The following is a 25,214-nucleotide window of genomic DNA, read 5'->3' as shown; positions in this document are numbered from 1 at the left end:
TCTCCAGCATCCGCTGAGGAGGGATGGAGATGGCTGGGGAGGTTTCCTGGGAGCGGGTGGGAGCTGTGGACCTCAGTCGCATGATGATCTCCTGGAGGGAGCTGGGCTCCAGCTACCGCTGGGGTTTCTAGATGTACCCCAGGTTAATCCTCCAGGTAATTCGCAGTGTCAGGGGTTGTGCTGTATGCCTCGAAGTGTGGTGTCCCCAGAGCTGCCCCTTCTCTCCTACGCCCAGGGGAGTCACAGACACCTTGGCCAGGGGGTGAAGCAACTGGAGGGATCCTTGGCCAGGGTGGGATGCTGTGTTCTAGGAGGAGCTGGGGGGAGCAACCTGATGTTTGAGCTCACACCTTGTGCTTTGGCAGGTTGAGGACAGATCGGGCTCTGGAGGTCAGGCTCTTCTCGTTTCCCCTTGGGTCGGTGTAGAAACACGCCCAGTCCTTGCTCCTGGATCCTGCTCTGCATGAAGGCTGACCGCTTTTGCTACCCACAGGGGCAGAGGATATTTTCAGTGCTGTCCCCAAATGAGGGGACAGAAGAGGATGGTGGGGAACATTATCTCCTGCCACCGCTGACAGTAATGGCAAGTCTCAGAACCAGCCAGCTGGAAGCTGTCGCTACCAGCTCTGGCTGACAAGCTGCTTCTAATCAATGACATAATCATTTCTAAGCCCATATTAATAGCACGTTGATTAGCACAATGGTCCTCTATGACAATTCATTAGGATGAGCTCCAGTCAGGAGGGAATCGATGGGGACTGATGGAGAGCTGTCTGACCTTTCCTGGCGCTCTCCCAGAGGGAGTCTGGGGCATCGCTTTAAAACACCAAACCCTCCAAAAGAGGCTCTTTTTCACGGCTCTGTCTTCTCTGCTTCTATTGATCCAGACAACTCAAGAATGCCAGTGAGCTCGCAGGGCTGATGGCATCATTAATATTTCAGTGTAGGAGCAATAAAACCCCTGGGCTGGATTGTTGCTGGTAGCTAAGGAGTTGGGGGGCTCTGCAGAGAGAAGTCTCTCTGCAGGGTTATGGCTTCATGGCGGCAGCCAAAAAAAAAATAAATCCAGAAGGCTGTGGCAACTGGACAAGGGCCAAGGCACAATGCAGGGGGTCTCACCATGGCCTGGGACTTCTTGAAGAACCTCCTTCTGTGCAATGGAGCTATGTCCTGTCCTACCTCACCCCAACACTCACCGCTGCCTCCACAGGACAGTGATTATTTGGTGTATTGGAACATAATTTTCCCCGTGGGCACGTTGGGGTTTTTCTTCACTTAGGTCATGATGCTTTGGGAGCAGGTAAGTAAAGAAGCAAAGGTGCGGACAGTCGGTCACATTATTGCAGTTGAATCGCTCAGTACTTGTCAACTGTCAGCTACATTAACTATACATTGCCTCACCCTGGCCATGAAGTAAAACCATGTTGCCTTCACTCTCAACAGAAGCTAAGCTGTGGTGGGGCAGTTCCTTGCTGTGTGTCTCTATGTCCTGGTTCTAAATAAAATGCCGAACCTCCTAGATGTAGCATCTCTACACGGCTGTGCCCATTTCTGTCCCAACTGTTGGGTGGATTTTCCATCCAAATCAAAGCTGGTGATACCTGCAGCCCTGAAGGACTATGGATGTTGGCATTTACCCTTCGCTTGTGCCTGTCCCACTGGCAGTACAGGTGGCAATGACACCAAACCTGTGCTCCCTCAGCTCCTCAGATGCTCTAGGGTTTCTTTCACCCCAGGCCCTCTTTTCCTTCTTTTAGCAAGTCACCTCCCTGTGATTGCTTGGGTGAGTATGGTAGCTCTTGACAGGGAGGAATGGAGACTTTCTGGGGATGGGGACCTCTCTTTTCCCACTTTTATTTAGCAGAGTAGATGTATGCAGAGTATCTGGTCCCTGTTCATTGCCACCAGGCAGTTGAATACAATACTTGCTCTTGGGCCAGTCAAGTCACACCAGAATCGAGTTAGAGAATCAAAGAAGGTGCCCTCTCTTAGTGGTACCCTCCTGACACTAAAATGAACAAAAATGTGGTCATAAAAATAAGCATCCCTGGGCAGACCGAGGACTCTTCTGCTCCAATAGCCTGTCTACAGCAGTAGATGGCAGTAGGTGTCCAGGGTAGAATTATAAGAAAGAGGACAATGGTCTTTGGCTCCATCTTCCAAGGCGCGATGAAGTCTAAGCTATTCCAGTACATGTTAATCTAGTCTGCATTGGAGGAACCAGGTCCAAAATCTGACCCCAACAGGCTGTAAGCCAGTCCACACCCCCTCATATTCTTCCTTGTCTTTGGTATTATCTACGCTAGTTCCAGGATGAGAGTCAAACCGAGCAAAAAAGGGAATAACCTAGGTGCATGTGCCTCCTCTCTTACAGGTCATCCCAGACTGGAAGGAGCAAGAGTGGAATTCCGAGAAACCTGAGAGCTACGTGGGCATCTTCCACTTCCAGTTCTGGCGTTTCGGTCAGTGGCTGGACGTGGTGATAGATGACCGCCTGCCCACACTCCACAACCAGCTCATCTACTGCCACTCCAACTCCAGGAACGAGTTCTGGTGCGCCTTGGTGGAGAAAGCTTATGCCAAGTAGGTACCCAGGCAGTTGCAGGACAAACTGGGACCTGGGCACCCTGGTTTTCCTCTCTGTTCATTCATCACTTGGTTTGCACCAGTGGAAACAACATCTTTCCTGGGGAGGAGTGGGACATATCTCAAACAGACAGAAACTGTAAGAAAAAAACCTTCTCTAGCCTTAATTTATCCTCAAAGCAAAATATCTTCCAACACCATGTTTGCTTAAGTAACACCTATCCTAGAGATTTCAAGTTCCCTTTACTTTGTCCTGTGACAGCAAGAGTGCTGCAAGCAGCATGGGTCTTATTTTTTCACCCTAGTTTGCTGTCCTCACCCACTGAAAGTTTTATTATAAATCTCTGTTCTCCGGGCTGCCCCAAGAACTGCCCCAGACCCCTTAAAATGTCAAGCTAGTGGTTTTGTGCCATCCCTGTCACCCTCTTCCAGGTTGTCAGGCTGTTATGAGGCCCTGGATGGAGGCAACACAGCTGATGCCCTGGTAGACTTTACTGGTGGGGTCTCTGAACCTATCGATCTGACCGAAGGGGACTACATTGCTGATGAAGCCAAGCGAAACCTTCTCTTTGAGCGTGTGTTGAAGGTGCACAACCGGGGAGGCCTCATCAGCTGCTCCATCAAAGTAAGAGATGTTACCTGTATGGTCACGGTCTCATGGGAATAGGCATTTTAGGATGCAGTTTTCTTACACTGTCAGAGACTTCTAAGTTAGATCAGATAAATTATAGCCAAGGGTTCCTACTTCTTGTGGATGGCACAAGGAGTCCAACCTGGATGCCAGCCCTCTTTATTCCTCATTGCTATGTCCCAGAGCCCAGATTCATCCCACCACCCTTTAAATGTTAGGAGAGGATTCACTTCCAGAGAAGGGTGTTTTGGTGTCTGCATGTGGACATCTCTGCAAACGCTGGGTGCCAGACCTCCCATGATAACCAGTAGAATGAGCTTTATTGGTTGACAGTATGGGAGCTCAGAGACCTCATACAGCAGATGAAGACCAGGAAGGATCTAGGACCTAAACCAGCATCTGATACATCTGCCAAGGCAACTGGCTCTCTCCCTGAGCATTGGCACACTTCTTTTTGGCTCAGAGAAAACTGCAGGGAAATCTGAGCTCTTTTTTTTTCCCCAGTCCATGCAAAGGCAGTCACATCCCCCCGGTACGAGCACTGTCTGTGTCCCCCTGCCCAGGCCACGTCAGCAGCTGACATGGAGGCCCGCCTGGCTTGTGGACTGGTGAAGGGCCACGCATACGCGGTGACGGACGTGCGGAAGGTCCGCCTGGGCCACGGCCTGCTGTCCTTCTTCAAGTCGGAGAAGCTGGACATGATCCGCATGCGCAACCCGTGGGGCGAGCGGGAATGGAACGGCCCTTGGAGTGACACGTGAGTTAGGACGGGCAGCAGCAGCACCTTTTTCGTTGGTGGAAAAAGCTGGGCTAGTGCAAGCCTTGAGGCATGAGACAATTTGGCTACGTCCACACCCGCAGGGTAACATTGTATGGGCAGTTGTGGGATGCTGCTTCAACCCATGTCCTAAACCTACTCTTTCACTGGGGTAGATGCGTTCCTTGCCCTGCAGTCCCTGGAGGACAGCAGGAGGGTGGCTGAGCTTGGCAGATCTTGTTGTTAAGGCTCTGATAGGTGTTGTGGTGAAATGGTTATAGCTCAGCCTTCCACTCCCAGTCTTGTTCCAGCAAAAATAGCACCCAACACAATTAACCACTGACACCACTGACTGGGGTGGTGTCAGTGGATGGGATGAAGAACCAAGGGCTGGTTTAACCTTTGGCCAGAGTCTGTTTTGTTATCTTCGCTGATAGGGTTGCGATTGTACTGGCCAGACAAAATCTTGCCAAGATTTTGGATTCACCTTCTCTGGTCACAAAGGAAGTTGAAGCTCCAAGCCGTGCTGTGCTCCCCTCAGGTTTGGAAGATGAGCTCATCAGAAGAGCAGTATGGGGACTGGTTGCATGCCTGGAGCTTTGTCCAGGCCTTGTGCCCTTGACAGATCCTGCCAAGGCCAAGTAGCCTCTTGAATTCTTGTGTGTCCCCTTGCCCTTGCAGTAATCATCCTGTACTCTTCCCACAGATCTGAGGAGTGGCAGAAGGTGAGTAAAAGCGAGAGAGAGAAGATGGGGATGACAGTGGAAGACGACGGAGAGTTCTGGTGAGTCCCTCCTGGGTTTATTGCCATGGGCCATGCCCACAGAGTCCTCCCACCTCTTGAAGCATGTGTCATTTCCATGCGTACAACTATCCAGAGCAAATGGCCTTCCAAGCCCTAGAATCTTGAGTGAAGCCTCCTCCTCGAGCCCATGGGTATTAGCTTTGCATGGCCATGACCCTAGAATTGCAAGCTGCTCTGTATCACACTGGGTCCAAACCATTTCACCAGGGTACTGGGAACCTGTTATGAATGTGCTGAACTTAACAGCCTCACCAGTGCATTTCAATACAGCGTGTACCCACGTGTGGAGGAAGGGCCGCTGCTCTGCTTCTCCCGCTCTAAAGCACACAGCTCTGTTGTTTAAACTGAAGAAGTATTTACTGCATGCATGGAGAAAGGCATCTCCGTCTTTTTTGTTACTCATCAGGCATCAGAGGCTACCCACACACAGTCTCTAACAGGTGGTCAAGAAAATCCCTGCAGCGTACTGTTCAGGGGAATGAAGCAGCACAACCCAGCTCTGTCCTTTCCTGACTTAGGATGACCTTCGAAGATTTCTGCAAATACTTCACGGACATCATCAAGTGCCGTCTCATCAACACGTCCTACCTGAGCATCCACAAGACCTGGGAGGAGGCAGTGCTACACGGGGCGTGGACCAGAAACAGTGACCCCTTGAAGAACCGCTGTGGAGGCTGTATCAACCACAAGGACACCTTTTTGCAGAACCCCCAAGTGAGTCATGGAGCAGAGGACCTTCTGGAGCCTTCATATGTGCTTCCAAGTGTTTAAATCTGCTACAGGGACCTAGAAGGCCAAACTGGCTAGCAGACGTCTAGCAGATTAAATGTGCTTACAACAGTTCTCTGGCTGAGACCCTTGGCACAGCATGGCCAGCATCCAGGCCTACTCTATTGACCTAACTCTCTTATCGGGGAGACTGCATCCAAGTGCCTGGTGTAGAGCATCTTGGCACAAGCAAACAGTAAACTCTGCCACAGGGTAGCAGTGTTAGCTGGTGCCAGTCAAACAGAGCCAGGAACCATTTCCAACAATCTGGATGTCTGAATCATTAAATTCCAGTTCCTTTGCCTTGGCACTGTTAATTTACCAGGACAGGTGTAGTCTATAGGGCTATTTCCTTCTAGGTTGGCCTTGAGAAAAGGCCCTACTCTGAAGTTCATCTCCTAGAACAAGCTCTTCTGTCCTGTCCTGCTCTGAACTGGGATTCTCAGTAACATGGGACAAGTTCTTGTGAGTCCTTCACCTAACAAGCAGATGAAGGGTGGTCTGGTCCATTGCAGGAGTTGTCATCAAGGATGTGGGAGAGTTGTTTCCTGCTTCCAGCTCTGTATTAGCTTTCATCTTAGGTCTCTGTGAACGTGAGTTCCTCCTTCCATGCCTCGTAGGAGGACTTGTGGCAGACTGCAAGCGGTGAAAGTCTCTGGTCTGAGACTGCATCTAGACTCCTTGGATTCTGCTGAGCAGTTCAAAGGCTGGATTTCCCAGTCTTTTTCTAAGACGAGCCAAAAATGTCTCTGGTTTGGCAAGATGATGCCAGTTCCCGAGAGGAGTGGGTATGGGGTCTCAGTGCTGGTACTGAAGCCAGGTTGGCCCTGCAGTGAGGTGGGTGAGGAGAAGCTGAGGTTAACTCTACCATGTGCCCACCCCCACCCATGACCAGTGATCCTGTCTTAGTAGAATTCCTCCCTTACCTTCCTGCTTTTGCTTCTAGTACGTGTTTGATGTGAAGAAGGCAGAAGATGAAGTGCTGATCTCCATCCAGCAGAAGCCAAAAAGGACCAGTCGCAAGGAGGGCAAAGGAGAGAACTTGGCCATAGGCTTTGATATCCATAAGGTAGACCGTGGTTCCTGCATGTTGGCCTGAATACCCCCATAAATTTGTTAGTGGTGGAGTGGTACATCAGTCCTGCATGACGATTGGTATTGTTCATTTAAGCGTTACCTGGGTGCCTCTGGGGTGCCTTCAGCACAGCCTGCCCCCCTCTAGAGATGATGAGAGATTTCAGAGCTGAACAGTGACAGTGTGGACAAGTTCTCCTTGCTAAAAGCAATGGTTAATCTGTTATCTCCAGATGTTGAAATCCATTAGACTGATCTTTTTGTGTTCTTGCTGGGCCTCCAGTGTCAAGCTGGGATGCAAGAGACAACAAGTCCTTGAGCCAACAGGGTTGGGACAGCCACGTCCACAGTTGTTTTCCATCCAGCCCAGTTGGAACCATTTTGCTGGTTCTCTTAACTCCAGGTTTCCCAGCACTGCGGGGTCAGTCCTTGCAGTCTGGCCCCCCCCAAGGTGCATACCAATACTTTGTCAGGCAATGTTGTCCTGCTGACTGTCCCGCTGTGGTCTCTGCCCAGGTGGAGCTGAACAGGAACTATCGGATGCACACCCTGCAGCAGAAGGTGGCCAGTTCCATTTACATCAACTCCCGCAGTGTCTTCTTGAGGACGGACCTGAAGGAAGGCCGCTACGTCATCATCCCCACCACTTTTGACCCCGGTCACGTAGGCGAGTTCCTTCTCAGGATTTTCACAGATGTGCCTTCAGATTGCCGGTAAGGAACAAGAGCAGTGATGGGGAGGAGCTGGCTATTTGGAGACAGCCCTGTGCTTTTGACATGTGGTTTTCCTGGTTGGAGTTGGTCATAGCCTTACCTGGAGCTGGTGTTTGGCTTCCTTTCAAGGGTGGCCAGGAGACAGGGCATCTTTACAGGTCTCACCACAGACATGCAAACAAGCTCCCACGCTGCTTCTAAGCATGACATGGGAGAGCATCCCAAACCCAGGCTGAGGAGATCGGAGTGGGGAGCAGAGTCTGACAGTGGACAGTGCATAGTCCTTCCATTCTGCTAGAGCAAACTCTCTGGCCTGCCCATGGGGTAAGGCTGGGCATCTCTCAAAGGCCACATGGTTTTTCCCTGCAGAGAGCTGATGCTGGATGAGCCACCACACACCTGCTGGAGTGGGATGTGTGGTTACCCGCAAGTGGTATCCCAGATCCATGTCCTCGCTGCGGCTGGGCTCAAGAATCAGGACTCCCAAGGAGGTACTGGTCTTTCCTTGTCTGCTGTCTAGTCCTGGAGGAGTTGGGAAGTGGTTGTTTCAGTGGGAAAAGGGGAGGTGGTTTCATGAGGTGGGAGGTTGCTGGGATTTGTTATGTCCTCAGATTTTTTTTTCAGTGAACATGCCTGATTCAGACACCAGAGGAGGAGAAAGTCCATGGAGAATCAAATTCATTTCTTTGCTGTGGACGTGATCTGGGAACTGTTATATTTAGGCTGTTGTCTAAGATCCTCGGGAGATCCTCCCAAAACTTCCCCAAAGCCCTTAGCAGTGGTCCTGTAACAATCCAGGCTTTCCTCCCGAGTATGAGCAGCTGTAAAAGTCAGGAATTGTATTTAAAGGCTTTTTAGTAGGAAGGACAGAGAAGCAATAGAACAGGCTGACGTGTTGGGGCAGTGTTCATCACCAGAGGCTCAATAAATGTGTATCAGTAGAGGGTAAGTCAAATTTAGGTAATTTTGGGGTGGTGTGGATCGACAGCCCCTCCCTCTATTTCCTGTAAGTCCTTCTCCACACTTGGCTACTAGGAGCCCTCTGAGATGACCTGAGCCACCACAAGCACAGCGCACTATGTTTCTGCCTCCTTGGTTCTCTGAAGGTTCATTTTCATGGTCCCACCATGCTCTGATGCAATTTTGACATCCAACACTTCTCTTGCATCAAAGACAGCAGCAGCACCATGCCTCACCATGTCCTGCGGCCATGCAGAATCTCATGGCCAAGAGCCCCTGGGGCATCTGGACCAAGAAACCCAGGGGTAGTGATGACTTGTAATGGGAGTTCATCGAAGTAGGGATGAAAGGTCTAGAGGTTGCGATTAGAGAAGCAAATGCCTTTTGGCCATGGGAACAGGCCAGATCCTAGACTTTCTCCCCCATTTCCTGAATCAAGGACGTGTTGAATGTGGCAAGGTTTAGCCAGGCACTTTCAAGCCAAATTTAAAGTATAAAAATTGAAAACTTAAAATTTAAAAAATCTAAATTAAAAACTTAATTAATTTTTTTTTTCACCCAAGCATTATTGTCAGGGCTGTGTATCACTAGAGCCCTGAAAGTAATGAGCAGGATCCTTCCTTAGGGCAAGGACTAGCCCAATTTGCTTATTTATCACATGCCACAAAGGGAGTCCTTCTATCCTATCTGGTGTCTGGAGAGGGAATTTTGTTACCCTAGGCAGGCTGTTTTTTCTTGGCTTACTCACAATAGCTCAGTGTCTCTGTAGCAATGCAGGGAAATCTGTAGCCAAAGGTCTCTGAATTGTTCAGAGAAACAAGGAGATTTATCTTTTCTTTGGACAAGGGTACATGTGGATTCTGGAGCCATAAAACATTTTTTCAGCAAGAGGCCCTTAGGAATGGCTTTTTTCCAGCTGTTTTCCAGCTGTTCAGGTCCCACCACCAACAGCGTGCATGTTTGGTGCTTTCCAGGGCAATAGCATCTCTCGCATCTCCCAGCCCAGGCCTTTCACACTACTTTGGAAATAGTGATTTACAGATAGGAATTTGGCTCCAGCTGATGGAATATGAGGATTTAATGGGACATCCCAAAAGACAAGGCTAGTTTGGAAAAACAGCTGTGAAATCCAGCAGCTGTTTCTCACCAGGGGAGCCAGGTCCTCACAAACAGAAAGCTAGTGAGGAGGTGGTCTGGCAATCAAAGATGTGGTTCTTAAATCCCTGGCCCTCAGAAGGGGGTGATTTGTTCCTCCTCTTTTCCACATTTCCTTGGACAAGAAAACTCATCCACCTGGTCTGTGTTTCCATCATAGCCACTAAAGGTCATAGTAAGAAAATGCATTCTGGCAGTTAAATTTCCATAGCAGTAGCTCATTCTCCACTGAAAATCCCCAAACGAGCACTGGTTTCATAAGGGGAAAATGTTCACTAATGAGGGACTCTTTCCCTCTGCTGGAAGCTCAGGTACCATCCAGCTGTAGGCTGATAGTCTGTGAACTTGGTAACTTTACTCTCCATCTTTGTGGCCTGCTTGTTCCCCATGAGTGTCTTGTTCCAGCTGGGATAGTTGCAATAGCTTTCCTTTCCCACTTTTTCCTCCACTTCCCACTTATTTCGCCTGGTTGCCCGTCAATGCCCAGTCTTTCTCTTCCCCATGTCTCTCACTCACTACCACCAATGATCCTTTTTGACATTTTGATCTTCTCCCTGGATTCTTGCCCACAGCAAATACTCTAAGAACCATCTTCACCTCTTAAAAGCCTTTTAAATATATTAAATATATCATATATTAAATGTATTTAAATATATTTCCCATTCATTGGTTGCTCAGCACACCTTCCCAGTTCCCCAGTGGTCTCATTTTTGGATCTCATAAATTAACACATCTTGACACTTAATTTTGGCTCAGCATTTTGCCATCTCTCATCACTTTGACCACCCAGCATTTTTCTTACACCAACATTAGTCGTTATACTGGCAGCCCCTGCAGCATTTGAGTCTCACTGAATCTAGGAGGAAGATATGCCAATGATTTGTGCTTAGGGGTGAAAAGCACAGTCCCTGCTGAGGCAGCTAGTTATCACCTTAAAGTAAAACCAGGGTTACCCTGGCTTGGAAGTTTTTTGGGTTTTGGGGGTTTTGCAGCTTGCAGGCCCTTGCCTTCTTGGTGTTACCTTGCTTGAAACAACCTCTATGAGCCTGTTTCTCTTCTCCATGGCATTATTTCTGCCTGCCTTCAGCAGAACTAATCCCAAAAGGAGAGTTGAGCAGGGCGGTGTCTTCCATGAAAGATTTATCCCAAAGGTCAGGAGGATTTGAAGTGATGAAGGAGTGTTTATGTAGAATGTGGGGTCAAGGAAGAGGCAGCCATTTCATAGCAGTCCACCACCACCTGCTGCCCAGGGACAATGCCACCTAACAGAAGTAAGCCTGAGCCCAACAGCTGAGCTTCATGGACCTCATCTGGGGTGTGATGAACTCTTTGGCAGATACCCATCTTCTCCGGTGGGGTATGGAGGAAAAGTGCTGCATGACATCCCTGGAAAAGGAGTGTCTGAGGAATTACAGGAGCTACAACAAAGCAAAAATTCCCTTTTCTCTCCCCAGGAGCTGACCCTTATGTGATCATAAAGTGCGAAGGGCAAAAAGTTCGCTCTCCAGTGAAGAAGAACACGGTGTCTCCAGAATTTGACGTGAAAGGGCTCTTCTACCGCAAGAAGCCAGGACAACCCATCATTGTTCAGGTACCTGGCAGGCGAGCAGTGAGCCAAGGGATGGAGACCCTCTCTCACTTGGACCCCCCCATCTGCCCTCTCTTCACACTGGCCACAGCGGGTTCTATTCCTCAAGGCTGAGCATCAACAGTTCATGCAGGTCAACCTCTCACCACCACGGCTGAGCGGTGACATCTGGTAAATGCATGTCCTTGGCCCCTCTCGCTTACAGACCTCGACTCCCACACCTTGACCACCTCCATGTCTCCAGCTCAGAGCAGGACCCCCATAGCCCCTTCTCCTCTCTGCTCTGTGAAGGTTGGCTGCATCCCTCAAGGAGCTGCTGTCCTGTCTGGTTTTCTTTCCCCAGATCTGGAACCACAACTTAATAAGCGACGAGTTCTTGGGCCAAGTGGTGCTCACGGGGGATCCCAGCGACCGGCAGTCCGTGCACACGCTGCACCTCCAGGACAAGGGGAACAGGAGATCAAATGATCTTTCTGGAACCATCGCTGTGAGGCTGCTCAGCAGTAACATTCTCACCAATGTCTAAGTACTCAAAGACTCTTCTTCTGGTGCAACATATGTGTATATAAACATGCACACGTACATACATACATATATATACACACACGCACAGAGCCTACCTACCATCTGCAAAGTGTATATGAACTATGCATGCATTCCACTCAAAGGAGCCAATCTTGTGTTTTCAATGTTAAAAAATGGTGCCTTTTTGGGGAACCGCAACGATCCTTCTGCTGGCGTCCTCTGCAGCCCCCGTCGCCGCTGCGTGCCCTGGGGGATCTCTGCGAGCACGCTGTGTGTCCTGACAGCCAGAGCACGATGCCCTGATGCTGTTTGTTTACACGGGGCTGGCATGCACGTGCCACCACGCACACGTGTGACCACCGCGGTCCCACCAGCCGCTTCAGTGCGTCTTCGATGTGTCTGCTTGGTTTTAGAGTAGCGTGCGTGGAGTCATCTCCCATGAAACTGCCCTTTGATTGCTTCTCTGTGGAGGCACCTCAGCAAAGAAGTAGAAAAATAGATTGGGGCCTTTTGGATGTTTTCCGGGTATATGGGTTTGCATACTGCAACTGGAAGGAAAATGCACCAAGGCAGTCCCAAATCCACAGGGGCAACAAGACTAATGGCTCCATCATTTTAGGGACAAGCTGTCTCCTCCTGAGTCTTGTTCGACCCCACGCAACTGTGAAGGATGCAAAGATGCCAACAACAGTGGTGGGACAACTGTTCTCTGGGGTCAAGTTTTTGAATCGGTCTGGACTCGGCTCCTGTGTGTGCCTCTCGTACTGCCGTGGTGCCTGCTGTCTCCATGTCTTCGTGCAGTCCCCATCCCACGAGCTCACCCCACTAGCTGGGGCGGGCTTTCTGCTGGGGCCGTACGGTGTTTAGATAAGAGGAGAATCGGTTCCTCTGAAGGCCAAAGCGTCAGGTCCAAGGGATGGGGAGCTTTGCTCAACAGGCTCCATCTTTACTGCTGCATACAGCGCATCATTTCTCAGTGCCTCGCTTTCCCAAATTGTTTTAAAAAATAGTGGGATATTAGATTGTGCTAGAGAAGAGAAGAGGAGCACTGCTCCCAGTGCAGCCTGAAAATGCTGGGAATATTTCGTTCGTACCAGTGTCCATCTCTCACCTTTAATTTCCAGTGTCCTGGCCTGGAGGATGAGTTGCAGAGTGCTAGAGCCAGTCACACAAGCACAACCCAGACGCGTCCTTGGGGCCGTGTCTAGGGCCATGCTCTGCTCCTGTTTGCCGTCAAGACTGGGTTTATCTTCCTTATTCCACTGGGTGGCAGAATCCGGCTTCTTACAAAGCATCCCAGATAAGCCAAAAAACAAACGCTTATCTGGCCTTTCAGCAGCTGATCAGGGCAGGTTTCAAAGCATTTTTTTTCTCCTATTGTTTAGGTTGGGTTTTTTTAAATTCATGTGCCTTTTAAAATGGTGCAAGTTAAGGGATTTTCCTGTCAGATTTTCTAACAAGCAAATCTTTTGGAGTCACCTGCGTGCAAGTGGAAATGAATAGATATGATGTAATTTTGTAATCTTGGTAGATTTTGGCCTGAGCAGAGTCCTCTGCCTGCAAGGACAAGTGAACAGGAAAGCCTCCTTTTGCTATAGCAAGTACAGTTTCTGCTTGTCCTACTAAAAGCTCATGTTTGTGCTGCAAGTCTGTATTTTCTTTTAAAGTCCTTAAAGAAATGCTAAGTCTGTAATGTGATAAGATGTTCCCCAAAGTCACATTACCTGCCAGCTTAATTCTTGGTGCATCCAGAAGCATACGGTACAACTTCATCGATTTTTGCAGGCTGTTTTTCCCCTTTCCTCATCTTCAGAGTTTACCTCCTGTGGTTATGAATTGGGTTTTTGACTAAACTGCTTACTTTCTTAGGTCTTTTTTTCCAGGACTTAGAGGCAAGCAGTGATCCACAGGATGCTCTTTCCAGGTCTCCATTATTCCTGGCTTGCACTGAGCACCCTCCAACTCCTGGTGCCATCACTGGGACCTAGTTTAGTTCAGCATCTTGCAGAATTGGCTCAAACACTCCTAGTTTAGTAAAGTGACATTTTGACCCCAAGGTCAAAGCAAATCCTTGAATTTGGGCAGACTGATTCAGAGATATTTTGATTTTATTCTGGTTTTGTTCATGGGACTCATCACTGAAAATAAATGGAAGTGGCATTTTGGGGCTAGAAGGCAAGATTTAGGTCCTAGGAGAAGATCTCACAGGCTCACATTGAGAGTGGTGTGTGAGAGGGACTGTGATGCCCAAAGATACCTCACCTGGCAGGGAGAAGAGCTATTTAGCTAAGGGAAAACATCACAGGAGCTTTGCGCCATCATCATCAGATGGGGGTAGCCAGCCTGCCTGCATTAGCCTTGTTTTCTCAGGAAATCAGGCTACTGATTTCAGGAAATGAGAGCCATTTGGGCAGGAGTGCCCTGACATGTGCCAAACTGCGCCGTGATCCCCGAGGAATGGCGCTGAAGCTTGCTGAGGAATAGCGGTGCCCTTGTACCCATGGGCAGCCTCCTTCCTTCCTTCTTTCCTTCCTTCCTTCCTTCCTTCAGAGAATCAAGCCATAAAGAGAGGAAAGGCAGCTTTTTAACAGCTTCTTCTTCTTAAAAAAAAAAAAAAAATCATCACACTATCAGGACCAAAATGTCTTAATATCAGTAATATTTGTCCTTATTTTTTTTCAAAAACTTTTGAGACGTTAGAGCAGAAGCCTCCTTCCCCCTACATTTCCAAGAGAATAACAAAAATTACCTTTGTTGCTTTTTTTGGTCTTGTCTTTTTTGTAGAGCAGATGAGGGAGAGCAGTTATTGCAATGCCATTCCTAATGTTGATGCCTTTTCTCTTTGAATGAAGTAAACAGAAATATTCAGGGGTTTTTTATCTGAGGGGAGGGCAGGTCTGATAAGCACTTTCCAGTCCCTCCCAGGTGGTGTAGGACTTGTGTCTGATTTATTTTCCATTTCTTTTGTTAATCATTTCAATGGTTGCAAGTAGCTTGCCATTACACTCTGTGAAATCCTTTTGACATCTGCATGTTAAAGCAGGCTATGACTTGTCTTCATCTCCAAAGGCACTGACGTGTCATGCTGCACAAGATCAGAGAGTGGTCCAAACAGAAAGCCAACGTTGTACAGCTGTAAACCTCCTATAAATAAATTGTGTATATTTTATTCAGACTCCCTGCCTTTAAACTGCTGTGTTCTTCCAGAATGCTTTTGATGGGCACAAGGTGGCTCTGCAGAGCCTTTTCAATTTGCTTGATTCACTAAACTCCATTCAAATTATTTTCTCTGCGGACTTTGAGACTGAGGCAAGGCAATCTGCGTGAAGGTTTCACGCAAGTTTACACTCATGTTCACTGGGAAAAGCCATAGAGCAGAAGGGTAGCCCCCTCTGACTATAAAACCTTTGCATCCTACACCTCAAAGTCATGACAGTGCAGGGAACTTGTTTTTTTTGAGCCTCGCCTGACTTGGAAAAAGCTCTGCAGATTGAATAAAAATTAAAAAAAAAGAAAAAAAGAATTACAGGCAAAGCAGCAGGAAGATGTGATTTTTGGATAGCTTTCCCTCAAAGAACAAACCTGCAGATTGCACGTTGGGAGCATTTGAAAAGCAAAAAGCCTGTCCCTGCCCATGGGAGTCTCCAGTCTTGCTGCTGTAACACGCGTTCCCAACGTGCTGGCGCCGGGATCTTGCTCCCACCTCAGCCCCCAGCTCCACCGCCTGCCTGTGCTCGGGGTTTCCGCGGCGCGGAGGAGCTGTGCCCTTCTGCAGCCTCCCCCTCAAGACCCTGGAGCAAAAAGGCATCTTTTTTTTTCAGACATCTGGAAAAAGCCTTTTTATTGTGGGGTGGGGGCACCCATCCAGATCCTCCTGCTCTTGGGATCATCCCCTGGGACAAAGTGTGTCACTAAACCCTAGAGAGGGGAAGGAGCATCCTAGTCCTCTGCTTCCATCACTGAAACAGCGTGCAAGGACCATTCTTCAAGGGAGAGCCTTACAAACATATCAGCCTCCCAAACATCCTAATACTCTCCTGGAGGATGTCCTGAGCAACAGGCATGGCTGAGCACCTATGGGGCTGTGTTACTTGTTGCTGGATATAGCACAAGCGCTCTGGTGTAGACCAGGTGGCTTTACCGAGTCTTGCTTTATGCACATTCAGAAAAAAGTCTATGCAAACCTGGATAAACCACAAATCATCCTGTAGGCATGGAGGTCATGCTTCCCCACCAGCATCCACATCTCAGTTTTGCTGGTACTGGGGCAGAGGGCTTGAAAGCGGAGATTGTTTTGCAGCCCTGCCTGTCCCTGTGCTGGTGGTGCATGCTGACATGTGGGCTGGCGACATGGGAAGGGATGCTGGAATTGGTGTGGGACCCCAACACATCAGCATGGAGATGTGGGGAGCTTGTGCATGTCTAGAGACCAGCAGCAGGTAATAGAGTGGTGCACAGCTCCAGGCAGGATCCAGCCCAGGCTCCCCAAGGATCCTGCAGCATCTCCTTTTCCCTCCAGCGCTGCCATCTGCCAGGGATTTCTGCTCACTAACATTAAACTAACTGAACTGACACTTCAGAGTCCCTTTTGACCTGCAAGAGCATCTTCATGGAGGAACAGGCATCCTACCATGGTTGCAGGACAACGCTGGAATATTTCTCCTCGGCGTGGGGTCCCCTACACCCTGCAGCTTCCCACCCTAACGCCCATATACATTCCATCCCCTATATGGATATGAGCCTCCTGCTGCTCAAAAGGACCAGGAATTACTAGCAAGAAGGGCTACAGAAGTAGCAAGGCTTTCAGCAAGGGGATGGGTTCACCGCCTGTCCCTCAGAGCTGCTCAGGTGCTACCACATCCTTGGCCAATGTCCCTGGCATTAAATACCCGTGGATTAGCCTGTGACCTGCAGCCCTGAGAGCGTGTGCTGAGCAGTTCTCCAAAGGCTCCTCGTGCTCTTCAAATCCCACCTCCAAACCCAGCGGTGCAGGCAGAGGAGCACACCCAGCCTTTTGTCCCTGGCAGAGCCTCCCTCGCTGCCTTCCCACGCACCCATGGGACACGTTGGGCACAAGAAAAGGCTGCCCAAGTCTGAACCCTTTCCAGGCACCTCGGATGCAGTCCAGAGCGAAGCAATTCCTGGGCACAGCCAATATCTGCCCTCATACCCACGCAAATCACATTGGCACACTTAGTAGGGCTTGGGTGAAACTGGGCATGGCCTCAGGTGGTCATAAATCATCTCTCTTGAGCTTAAAGTCAACTGGGTCTATTCATAGCTGGTTCCCATGAGAGGGCTGGGCTCCAGCAGGGAGTTTCTAAGGGCTGGGGAAGGGACAGAGTGGCCGTGCCGTCACTTCTCCCATATTTTGAGCAGAGATCCTGCTGTGGCGTCAGAGGAAAGAGGGTGCCTCTTACTGCTCCTTACTTCTGCAGCATCAACAAAAAAATTCAGCCGTCCTGGTCCCCAGGAGGGGTTCAGGTGCCCTCATTCCAAAGCAAAGCTTAGAAACAGGTTGTGTGATAAAAGTGCAAATAAAAAGGCGTGTTTTGCACCATCCGCTAGCTAAAATGGCATGCTTTATACCTAAGTAAGAAACCTCAGTGATGTTTCATAGCACAATTAAAAGCCAACCCCACCTTTCTGAGCAGGAAGGAGAAAAGGCACTAGCCCAGATTTGGGCAGGGAGTCACCAGGTCAGAGTTAAGCTTCTAGGCAAAACCTCAGCTCTGAGTTTCCTGGTCCTCGAGGGGTTTTCTCTTCCAGTTTTCACATCTACAAGCGCAGGCTGGTGCATTCAAACCAGAATGCCTGTCAGCTCCTGGCCCATCCCACAGGACCTCAATATGGTCCCTTGCACACCCCTGAGACCTCTTTGCACGGGGCAGAGGGATCCTCCCGGCCACCCCTTTACCAAAAAGCCATCACAGCTGTGCACAACGAGGACTTTTAAAACGCAGCCTAACTCGTAGCAGGGCTTTTCATGGCTACCACGGTCTGGAGCAGAGCCCAGGGATGCAGGAGGATGCCCCTTTTGGGGTGCAGGGATGCTTGGGGAGCGCGACCCTTTCGGTGTCCCCAGGCTGGAGGTATCACACCCCCCCTCACACACTCGTACACACACACACACACACACACACACACGAAGGGCTGGCTGTATCCCGGCTCCTCCCCCGCTAAGAAGCTCAGCGACGGGCAGGGCAGGAGCTGCCTTCTCTCGGTGCCGGAGGCAGCGCGGCTCCGCGCCGGGCACCAGCGCCCCTTCCCCGGCTGCGGCCCCGGCCATGCCCCGCTGAGGTAAGGGGGAGGGGATTGTTAGGTTACACCCGGGAGGGACCAGGTCGAGAGCTGGGGATGCTGCGGGTGGGACGCCATGGGGGTGCGAGGGGGTGAAAGGATTGCAGTGGGGTGCAATAGGGGGGGGGGGGGGGGATAGGGGATGGAGCGGGGGTACCCCCGCCGGGTCTGCGTGGCAGCCAGCCTGCTCCAAAGCTCGGATCAAAGCTGGGGAAGGGGCTGGGCTCGATGGGAGGTGGCGGGGGTGGTGGTGGTCAGAAATGTCCAGCAGCCCCCAGCCAGCTCGGCTCCTGCAGCAGGGATTAGTGCCTCGGTAATTTCTAGCTGCTGCTTAATTTAGCTTGGGTCACCTAGCAGTCAGCTGGGGTGTGGGTTATTTCCCTCCTGTGCTGTGGTATGCAGCCCCCCACCCCCCCTTTGCTCCATATATTCAATTTCAAGAATATGTCTGGAAATGCTTAGGGATGGGGAGAGGCTTTTGGGGATGTGTCTGCTGCACAGACCCACTGCAGGTGGCACAAAGCCCCAGGTGTCCCTCCAATCCCACCGGTCCCAGGACCACCTCACCCTCTCCCTGCTCCGACCCAGCTCCAAATGAACCACCCAGGAGGTTAAAGCACAACCTGCTCTCAGGCAACTGGTGCTGCTCTTCAGAGAGCAGCAGGAGTTTCTCCTGGTTGCAGCATAGCACGGCTTGTGTCCAGGCTGTGTTTTGGTGGTGTGTCCCCAGGGTCACACCGGTGCTGGTGAGCAGTGCCCAGGACCTTCTTTAAATTTAAATGTTTAAATTATGAGGACCGTCCCTGGGTAGGGATTGAGAGGTAGCCAGCGTGGGACAGGGAATTCCCACAAAGTAGTTTGCATTTTGCTGCCTGGTTCGGGAGTACAATGTTACGTGCATGGGCTGTGCTGGATCAGCCGAGCACCATACCAAAGAACACTCCCAGGCTTTCCTAGGATAGTTACAGTCACAATGTCCTAACGAAGGTGGAACTGGCATCTCTTGGTGTCTCTGGGAATACTGTGGTGTACGGTGAAGGACCTGTCTCGTAGGGAAGATGGAGGGAGAGTTTGAAAGGCAACAGGCTAGTGGGTCTAAGATTGCCTGGTTGCCGCTGGCTGCTAAATTGCCCCTGCAGAAGGAGCTGGCAGGAGCTGGAGGTGGTTTTCCTACAGCCCCAGGCTGTGGTGTTGGTGTGAGAGTGCTTTTTTCCATGGTCCCAGCAAAAGGATGTCCAAGAACCAACCCCGTGGGGTTAACCTGTGCTTTGCATCAAGATGTCGAGGACATGGCTTGTGTTGCAAGCTGACTCCTCTCCCTTCCTTCTCCACTGTAGGATGCTACAGGTCTTACCTCTCTTCCCATGAGGTGAGGGACAGCAAGGTCCCAAAAGTGGTGGTGTGAAGGTATGGGATGGTTTTGCAGCTTTGGACTGAGCATTGCTAAAGCTTCCGACAAAACCTGTGAGACCCTGCGCAAGTCTTCCCCCCACCTGGTGTCTAAACTATCCCAGGGAGAGCAGAATAGGGACAAAAAAAGGGGAAAACCAGGACAGCACTTCCCTCCCGTTGGCTGACACTTGAATTGTTTTCACTGTTGACTTTGCAATCTCTGAGCTCTGCCAATTTCCAAATACATTTGTCTAAATCGTGTTTAATGTTTAAGTCATGGTGATGGGCTGGCGACAAACTGTCTTTCTTTTCTGCCTGACCTCATTGAAAGCTCTGCGATTCTGTAAAACTGACATGTAGGGCCAAAGTCTTTTCTTGGGCTTTTTGGGGTGAGACTGGAGTAACTTTATGAAGTTACAGTATCATCCCACTAACACCAACATTTATGAGATCTGAATCCAGCCCAGAGATGAACCCCTTTTCCAAGGCAATATTATTTCTAACGCATTTCCCCTCCTCAGAGCAGTCAATTCATCTCGTTCACTATTAAGTTTCCACGGACCGGGGACTGCTGCACAGTGTTTCTGTCTTACGCTTGCTAACTTGTGACTTCGCAATCCTTGGGTTGCCATGGAAAGGATTATGCTGTGATTAATGAAGGCATTGTCAGCTCGTAGGTTTTTTTCAAAGCCTTTCCTGAAGCTGCAGAGAACAGCTTCCAAGCCCGGCAGAAAAGGGCTGACGAGAGAGGCGGCTTCAGGCACTCTCAGTCCTGGGCACATTTTTGGTCGTCTGCACCGACACCATACTCTCAGGTAGCAGTTGCTGCCTCCACTCACTGCCAGATCAGCTCTGCTGGTCCCTTTTGAGGGTGAGAGGAGAAAAGGGGACTTTTATTGTTCTCTTGGGGCAGAGCCAGAGTTTTCTTGCTTCCGAAGTAGAGTGGGACAAGTGTCACTGTACCAAGGGACTGGCAGGATGTGGAGACATCATGTCAGAGAGCTTTGCACCGTGAAACGCTCCTTTCTGCTAGGCGACGTGCAAGGAGAACCTCATACGGGATGAGCCAGTGTGTTTGTGATGGTCTGGTCCCCCCAGCTGAGCTGCTACGTAGAGCCAGAAAACTCAGGACAAAACTGCCCCAGCAGTATCCGTGCTTAGGCTGTCCATCCATCCCCAGGTAGCACCCCCAAGCCCTACTGCACCCAGAGCCTGTGCGCAAAGCCCCTGCTCTGAAAAGCTCTTCCCGGTCAGGTTACTGGGAGACAGCAGAGTGCAGTTGTTCCCACTTCACAAGGGGAGCGCAATGTGTGGAAATGCAATGGAAAACAGGCATTTGGAGTAGACTGAGTGCTAAGTAAATATACAAAAGTTCAAAATCCAAAGCAAAAATATCTCTGGGGACCTCTTCAGTTCTTGGCATCGTTGGCTGGGTCTTCCACAGACCTGCCCTGCCCGAGCAGCTAGGTACCAACTCCCACCTCCGCAGGGATCCGAAAACCGAATGCTTGATCCCATTGGCAGTCTCAGGGCAATTGCAGAAAAGCATTGAGCTCTTCTTGGACTCAGTCCTAGCAAGTTCCTTTCACAGTGTGTTGGTTCAGCTGCTGCCATCTCCTGAATTTAACCTGCTGTAATAAGCCAGTGTTTGCCTGGGGTGCAGATGACTTGAATACAGTTTCCACATGCATGAAAGGAGTTAAAACTTACTCTTTAGGTTGATTATAGACTTAGAGGCTGCCTTGGGTGGAGGTTTCCACTGCCGTTTTTGCTGCACAAGCAGCCTGGCCTCCAACTTTAAGATGTGTGGGGGAAGGAAGGCTTGCAAGAGGACATGCCCAAGGTTATGCTGAGCGTTGGGAGAACTGTCCCTCTGTGAATCCGTCCTCTCTTCCCATCTGACACTGGGTTGTATGGTGGGAGCTGTGCTGGGAGGGGGCTTCACCCCAGGAGACAAAGCCACTCACTGCGGCAGTTCCTGCCTTTGGAAATGGTGAGATAGATCTAGGATCATGGCAGAGCTGGAGAGAGGATGGGTACAACGTGAAGCCTGGCAAAGGAGGATAAATAGCAAATGGCAGGTATCTACAGCACCTGAATGAAGGCAGCTGTCAATGGTACCATGTACATGTAAAGACTTTTAGGAATGGTTATGGTTTAGTCTCGTAGTGCTTGCAGGTTGCAGCTGTGAAATACCTTCCACCTGAGAGGGCTTTGCAAATGCTGAGCAGAACTCACCTGCCCAACACACTGAGGCATAAGGAAAAGTTGCTCTGAGCCCTACCTGGGCTGTGCTAGACTTGGGACAAGGACCCATCTCTTGGGCCCAAGCCCTTGTGCGTTTCCTGGGGTACCTGTCATTGTCCAGAGAGCACATTTCACCCCTCTGTTGACTTATTTCAAGTAATCCAAAACAAAAAAAGGCAAAACAGATATCAGAAGAGGAATGAAGACTGAAACAGCATTGCACCTTTGTGAGTCCCTGGTGTGCCTGCAACTGGAATACTGTGTGCCGTTCTGGTCCCTCCATCCCAGAAATGATGTAGGTCAGCTGGAGAGGATTCAGAGAAAGGAAGGATGGTCAGAGGTCTGGAACAGCTTCCACATGAGGAAGGATTGTTTAGACAAAGACTTCAGGCTGGAAAAGAGATAGGAGGAAGACACCTTATAGATCCTGGAAGACAATGCTTGCATGGTGAAGGCAAAAGTTGGCTTTTCCTTAATTTTTCTTTGCAATATCAAAATTAGAGAGCAGCAAATAAAGCTTATAGAGACCAGGCTCAAAGCAAAAAAGAGTTCACACAACCTGGCATCTGTGGTACTCCTTACTGTAGTACCCTGTGGATCCTAAAAGTATTGATGGGTTAAAAAAACACTCAGACAAATTTGTTGATGAAAAGCCTCTCAAAAGCTGTAAAATATATATATTAAAGAAAAAAAGCTACCCTTCTTTGGCTCTAGAAGTTCTTGAGCTGCAAATTATTAGTGTCTGGGGGAGTATTACGGAGTAGTGCCACTAAATCTTCGCCCTGCTTTTATAATGCTCCCTAGGCATCCTCTGTTGTCCACTGTTAGAAATGCAATAGATGGGGAGTCCACAAGCTGAATCCAGTATGGGCTTTTTTATGTAGAGCTCATGAGCTGGTGCTTCCACTCATCAAGACTTTTTCATGCCCTGAGATCCTCTTTGAAACAATTCTTCTATTTGCCTCACTGCGCTTCTTAGTTGGAGAAGATAAGGTGTCAGACTCATCGGTTTAGTAGCAGTGCGATGTACTGTGTGGGTAGAGGAAAATAAAGCCTGTTCTCTTCCTTTTTCATTGAAAATACTTTCATGCCAGCAAATACAGAGAGGAGCTTAATGGGATTTCTTGCAGGTTCTATATCAGGTCTCTCGTAGGCCATTAGGGAATTGCCACAAAGATGTTGATCAGCTAGATCACCGCTAGAAAGGCCGGGGTTTGTGGGCATTTTCCTGTGAATCCCAGAGCTGATCCATGCTGTTGTTAGGCTGAGGTTTGCTTTGCAAGTCAGCAAGATGGTTTTCCATGTGCCTAGTGTGTGTTGCTGTGGGGGAGTTTGAGTTCATGCCTGTGGGAGAGGCTGGGAGAAGAAAATGCTTTGCCTCTTGGTGACACCGAGTTCCCAGTCTGGGCAAAACTCCCACTGAGCTCATGCGGGACCAAAGAGCTTCACAATAACAGCGGGGAGCACCCACAAACCATAACACCTCCCATCACCAGAAATAGGGTCCTCTTGCCTGGCTGGGGCTGTCGGGAGGACGGGCAAACCTCCTGCATTAGGACAGAGGGGTACAGCAAGTGCGTGTTGTCATGAGTCGGAAGGAGCTTTGCAAGTCTAGCTAGAGTGCCTCAAACTTCTGCCTCCGACGGCTGAGCCGTTGGGTGTTTTCCAGCACCAGCGGTGGTTGTCATTACGTTGTGCTGCCCCAGCTATTTCTGTCCTGCTTCCTCTCATCCCGCAGCTTTGCTGGATCAGCGCCATCCAGGCCAGCAGATTTACCCTGGGCTGAGACGAACCCTAGAAACCACACACACACACACACACACTGGGTTTGTCTCTCCTACAGCCTGCAGAAGGTTTTGATCTGGAGAAATAAAGGGGGTGGTTATTTCACCTGTAACCTCTGTGCAAGAGCCTTCCTCAGGCCCGTAGAGAAGTTGCATGCAGAGAGCTGTCAGAGTGAGCAAGACGATCCCCCTTTGCTCTTCAGCTCCTCTGCTCAGCTTCTTGGATGCCTTCAATCCCAGCAGAACAACAGAGCCAGGATAACCTGGACTTCTGTGGTCTGTCGTTTGGAAGTAAAGCCCAGGAAAAGGTCAGGAATAGCTGGCTTTATGGCGGGGCGGTGGTGGGGTTGTATGCTGGAGAGCTGCAAGGGCCCACAGCAGTCTTTGGCAGAGACATGAGTTAAGCATCATATTGCTGGAATTACTGAAAGTCTCCATGAGCTGTCAACGGTGTTACCCATACACCTCCCAAACATGCCCCCATGCCAGGCTGGTGGGACTACGGCATCCTTGATTCAAAAAAAAAGGATGGACAAAACTCTCCAACAGTTCTTTAGGATTTATTTTCATTTCTGCAGGCTTTCACAGCTACCAACTATCTCAGAGCACTTGGGGTGCTGCGACACAGCCCACCCAGGGATCAGGATCCATAGCAGGAACTATTAGACCTTTTACGTAATTCAGTAAAGCGGTACACGGAGACTCATAAACAATTAATGAGCAGGTCAGCCCAATCTGCTGTCATGCCAGGGAGGTCTCTCAGAGCAGGTATACTGCAAGGACACCATCCCTTCCGTGTAAGAAATTGCTTCTTTCCAGCACAGTACAGGGGAATCTTTGCCTGGTGATACCACCAGTGCTTTTGGGGATGGAGCAGGTCCTTGTCCCACGGGGAGGAGAGTTTCTGAAAGTGCAGCTGTATTACTCCAGCAAGGCACTGAGATGTTGCTTTCTCCACTGCTAAATGTCACGCGTGCACCCAAAGCATCGGGGGGAGACAAGAGAGCACCCAGTGATCTTGGCCGAGTCGCTGTGAGAGCTGTGTCGGCTTGGGATACCGTGACAGGGCAAATCAGGACTGCTGTTCATTCAGGTTAATTGTACCAGTGCAGATTAGGGTGGTGGGTAAGAGAGGGTGAAAGCTGTTTGGGAAACCTTATTGCTCTTAGAAATAACCCTCTGGATCTCCCCCAGTGCCCTGTTATATCTGGGGTTTGTGCGCAGCAGGCTGCTGTTTGGAGTAGCAAACCAGGTCCTTGTCCTCCCAGTGCTGAGCTCAGCAGTCAGGGAAGATACTCAATAAAAAGGGCTGGAACAAAAGTCAGGCTTTTCAGGTACAGCTGAGATGTTGAACTCAGCCCAGGGAGTGAGACTGGTCTCCAGTAAACACCCATTTCTTATGTGTAGCTGAGACCAAATCACAAATAGCAACAGCCACCCCTTTCCTTGGAGGAATATCTCAAAATACTGCAAACAAGGGTGGGAAAGGAGCACCTTGTTAAAACTGGAATAAATTAAGTACTTGATTAAAGCTGGCTTGCTCATCTAGTCTGATTTCCATAGGAAGCAAGGCTTGTGTGGTCACACTGCCTGTCTCTTTAGATGTGTCACCTAATCGTGGTAGTTTGTTGACCAAGTTCACTCCAAATTTGACAGCTGTAGCACAGAAATAAAGTTCCTAGGCACTTCATAGAAATACGCAGGCAGGCGGAGGAGAAACCTAGCACCCTGCAGCATGGTGCCAACTCCCATCAGACACCAGAGAGCCCGGGTAGGGTGAAGAAAGCTGTCCTGGATGCCCTACCTGCAGGAAAGGCTTCTTGGGGGGACTGTGCCCTATTGACTGTCAAGTAATCTTATTGTTTGGAGTTTCATGGTTGTAGATGAGGCTTTTGTTAGCTCTGCTGCTTGCAGAGGGACTTCTGTCAT

General features: G+C 49.7%; 2 protein-coding genes across 6 annotated transcripts in view; both read left to right on the top strand.

Moving 5' to 3' along the window:
* LOC126048512 (calpain-5-like) overlaps positions 1-14,737 on the top strand; it is a 58,334-nt gene extending 43,597 nt beyond the window's left edge. For all 3 annotated transcript variants that reach the window (XM_049823667.1, XM_049823669.1, XM_049823666.1), the window contains 10 exons: positions 2,375-2,583; positions 3,019-3,211; positions 3,781-3,974; positions 4,681-4,758; positions 5,298-5,493; positions 6,494-6,616; positions 7,138-7,334; positions 7,704-7,825; positions 10,904-11,040; positions 11,381-14,737. In XM_049823667.1, coding sequence (XP_049679624.1) covers positions 2,375-2,583; positions 3,019-3,211; positions 3,781-3,974; positions 4,681-4,758; positions 5,298-5,493; positions 6,494-6,616; positions 7,138-7,334; positions 7,704-7,825; positions 10,904-11,040; positions 11,381-11,563 — 1,632 coding nt within the window. In that variant the 3' untranslated portion in view covers positions 11,564-14,737. The remainder of the gene's footprint in view (positions 1-2,374; positions 2,584-3,018; positions 3,212-3,780; positions 3,975-4,680; positions 4,759-5,297; positions 5,494-6,493; positions 6,617-7,137; positions 7,335-7,703; positions 7,826-10,903; positions 11,041-11,380) is intronic.
* Positions 14,738-17,757: 3,020 nt separating this feature from the next.
* The window catches only part of MYO7A (myosin VIIA), a 103,883-nt gene continuing 96,426 nt past the window's right edge, over positions 17,758-25,214 (top strand). For all 3 annotated transcript variants that reach the window (XM_049823662.1, XM_049823661.1, XM_049823665.1), the window contains exon 1: positions 17,758-17,862. The gene's annotated coding sequence lies outside the window, so the exon portion shown is untranslated. The remainder of the gene's footprint in view (positions 17,863-25,214) is intronic.

Source organism: Accipiter gentilis, chromosome 19 (genome assembly GCF_929443795.1).
Source record: "Accipiter gentilis chromosome 19, bAccGen1.1, whole genome shotgun sequence".
In the NCBI taxonomy this organism is placed as follows: domain Eukaryota; kingdom Metazoa; phylum Chordata; class Aves; order Accipitriformes; family Accipitridae; genus Astur; species Astur gentilis.
The sequence above is the reverse complement of the archived record's forward strand: the minus strand, read 5'-3'. Positions and strand labels throughout refer to the sequence as shown.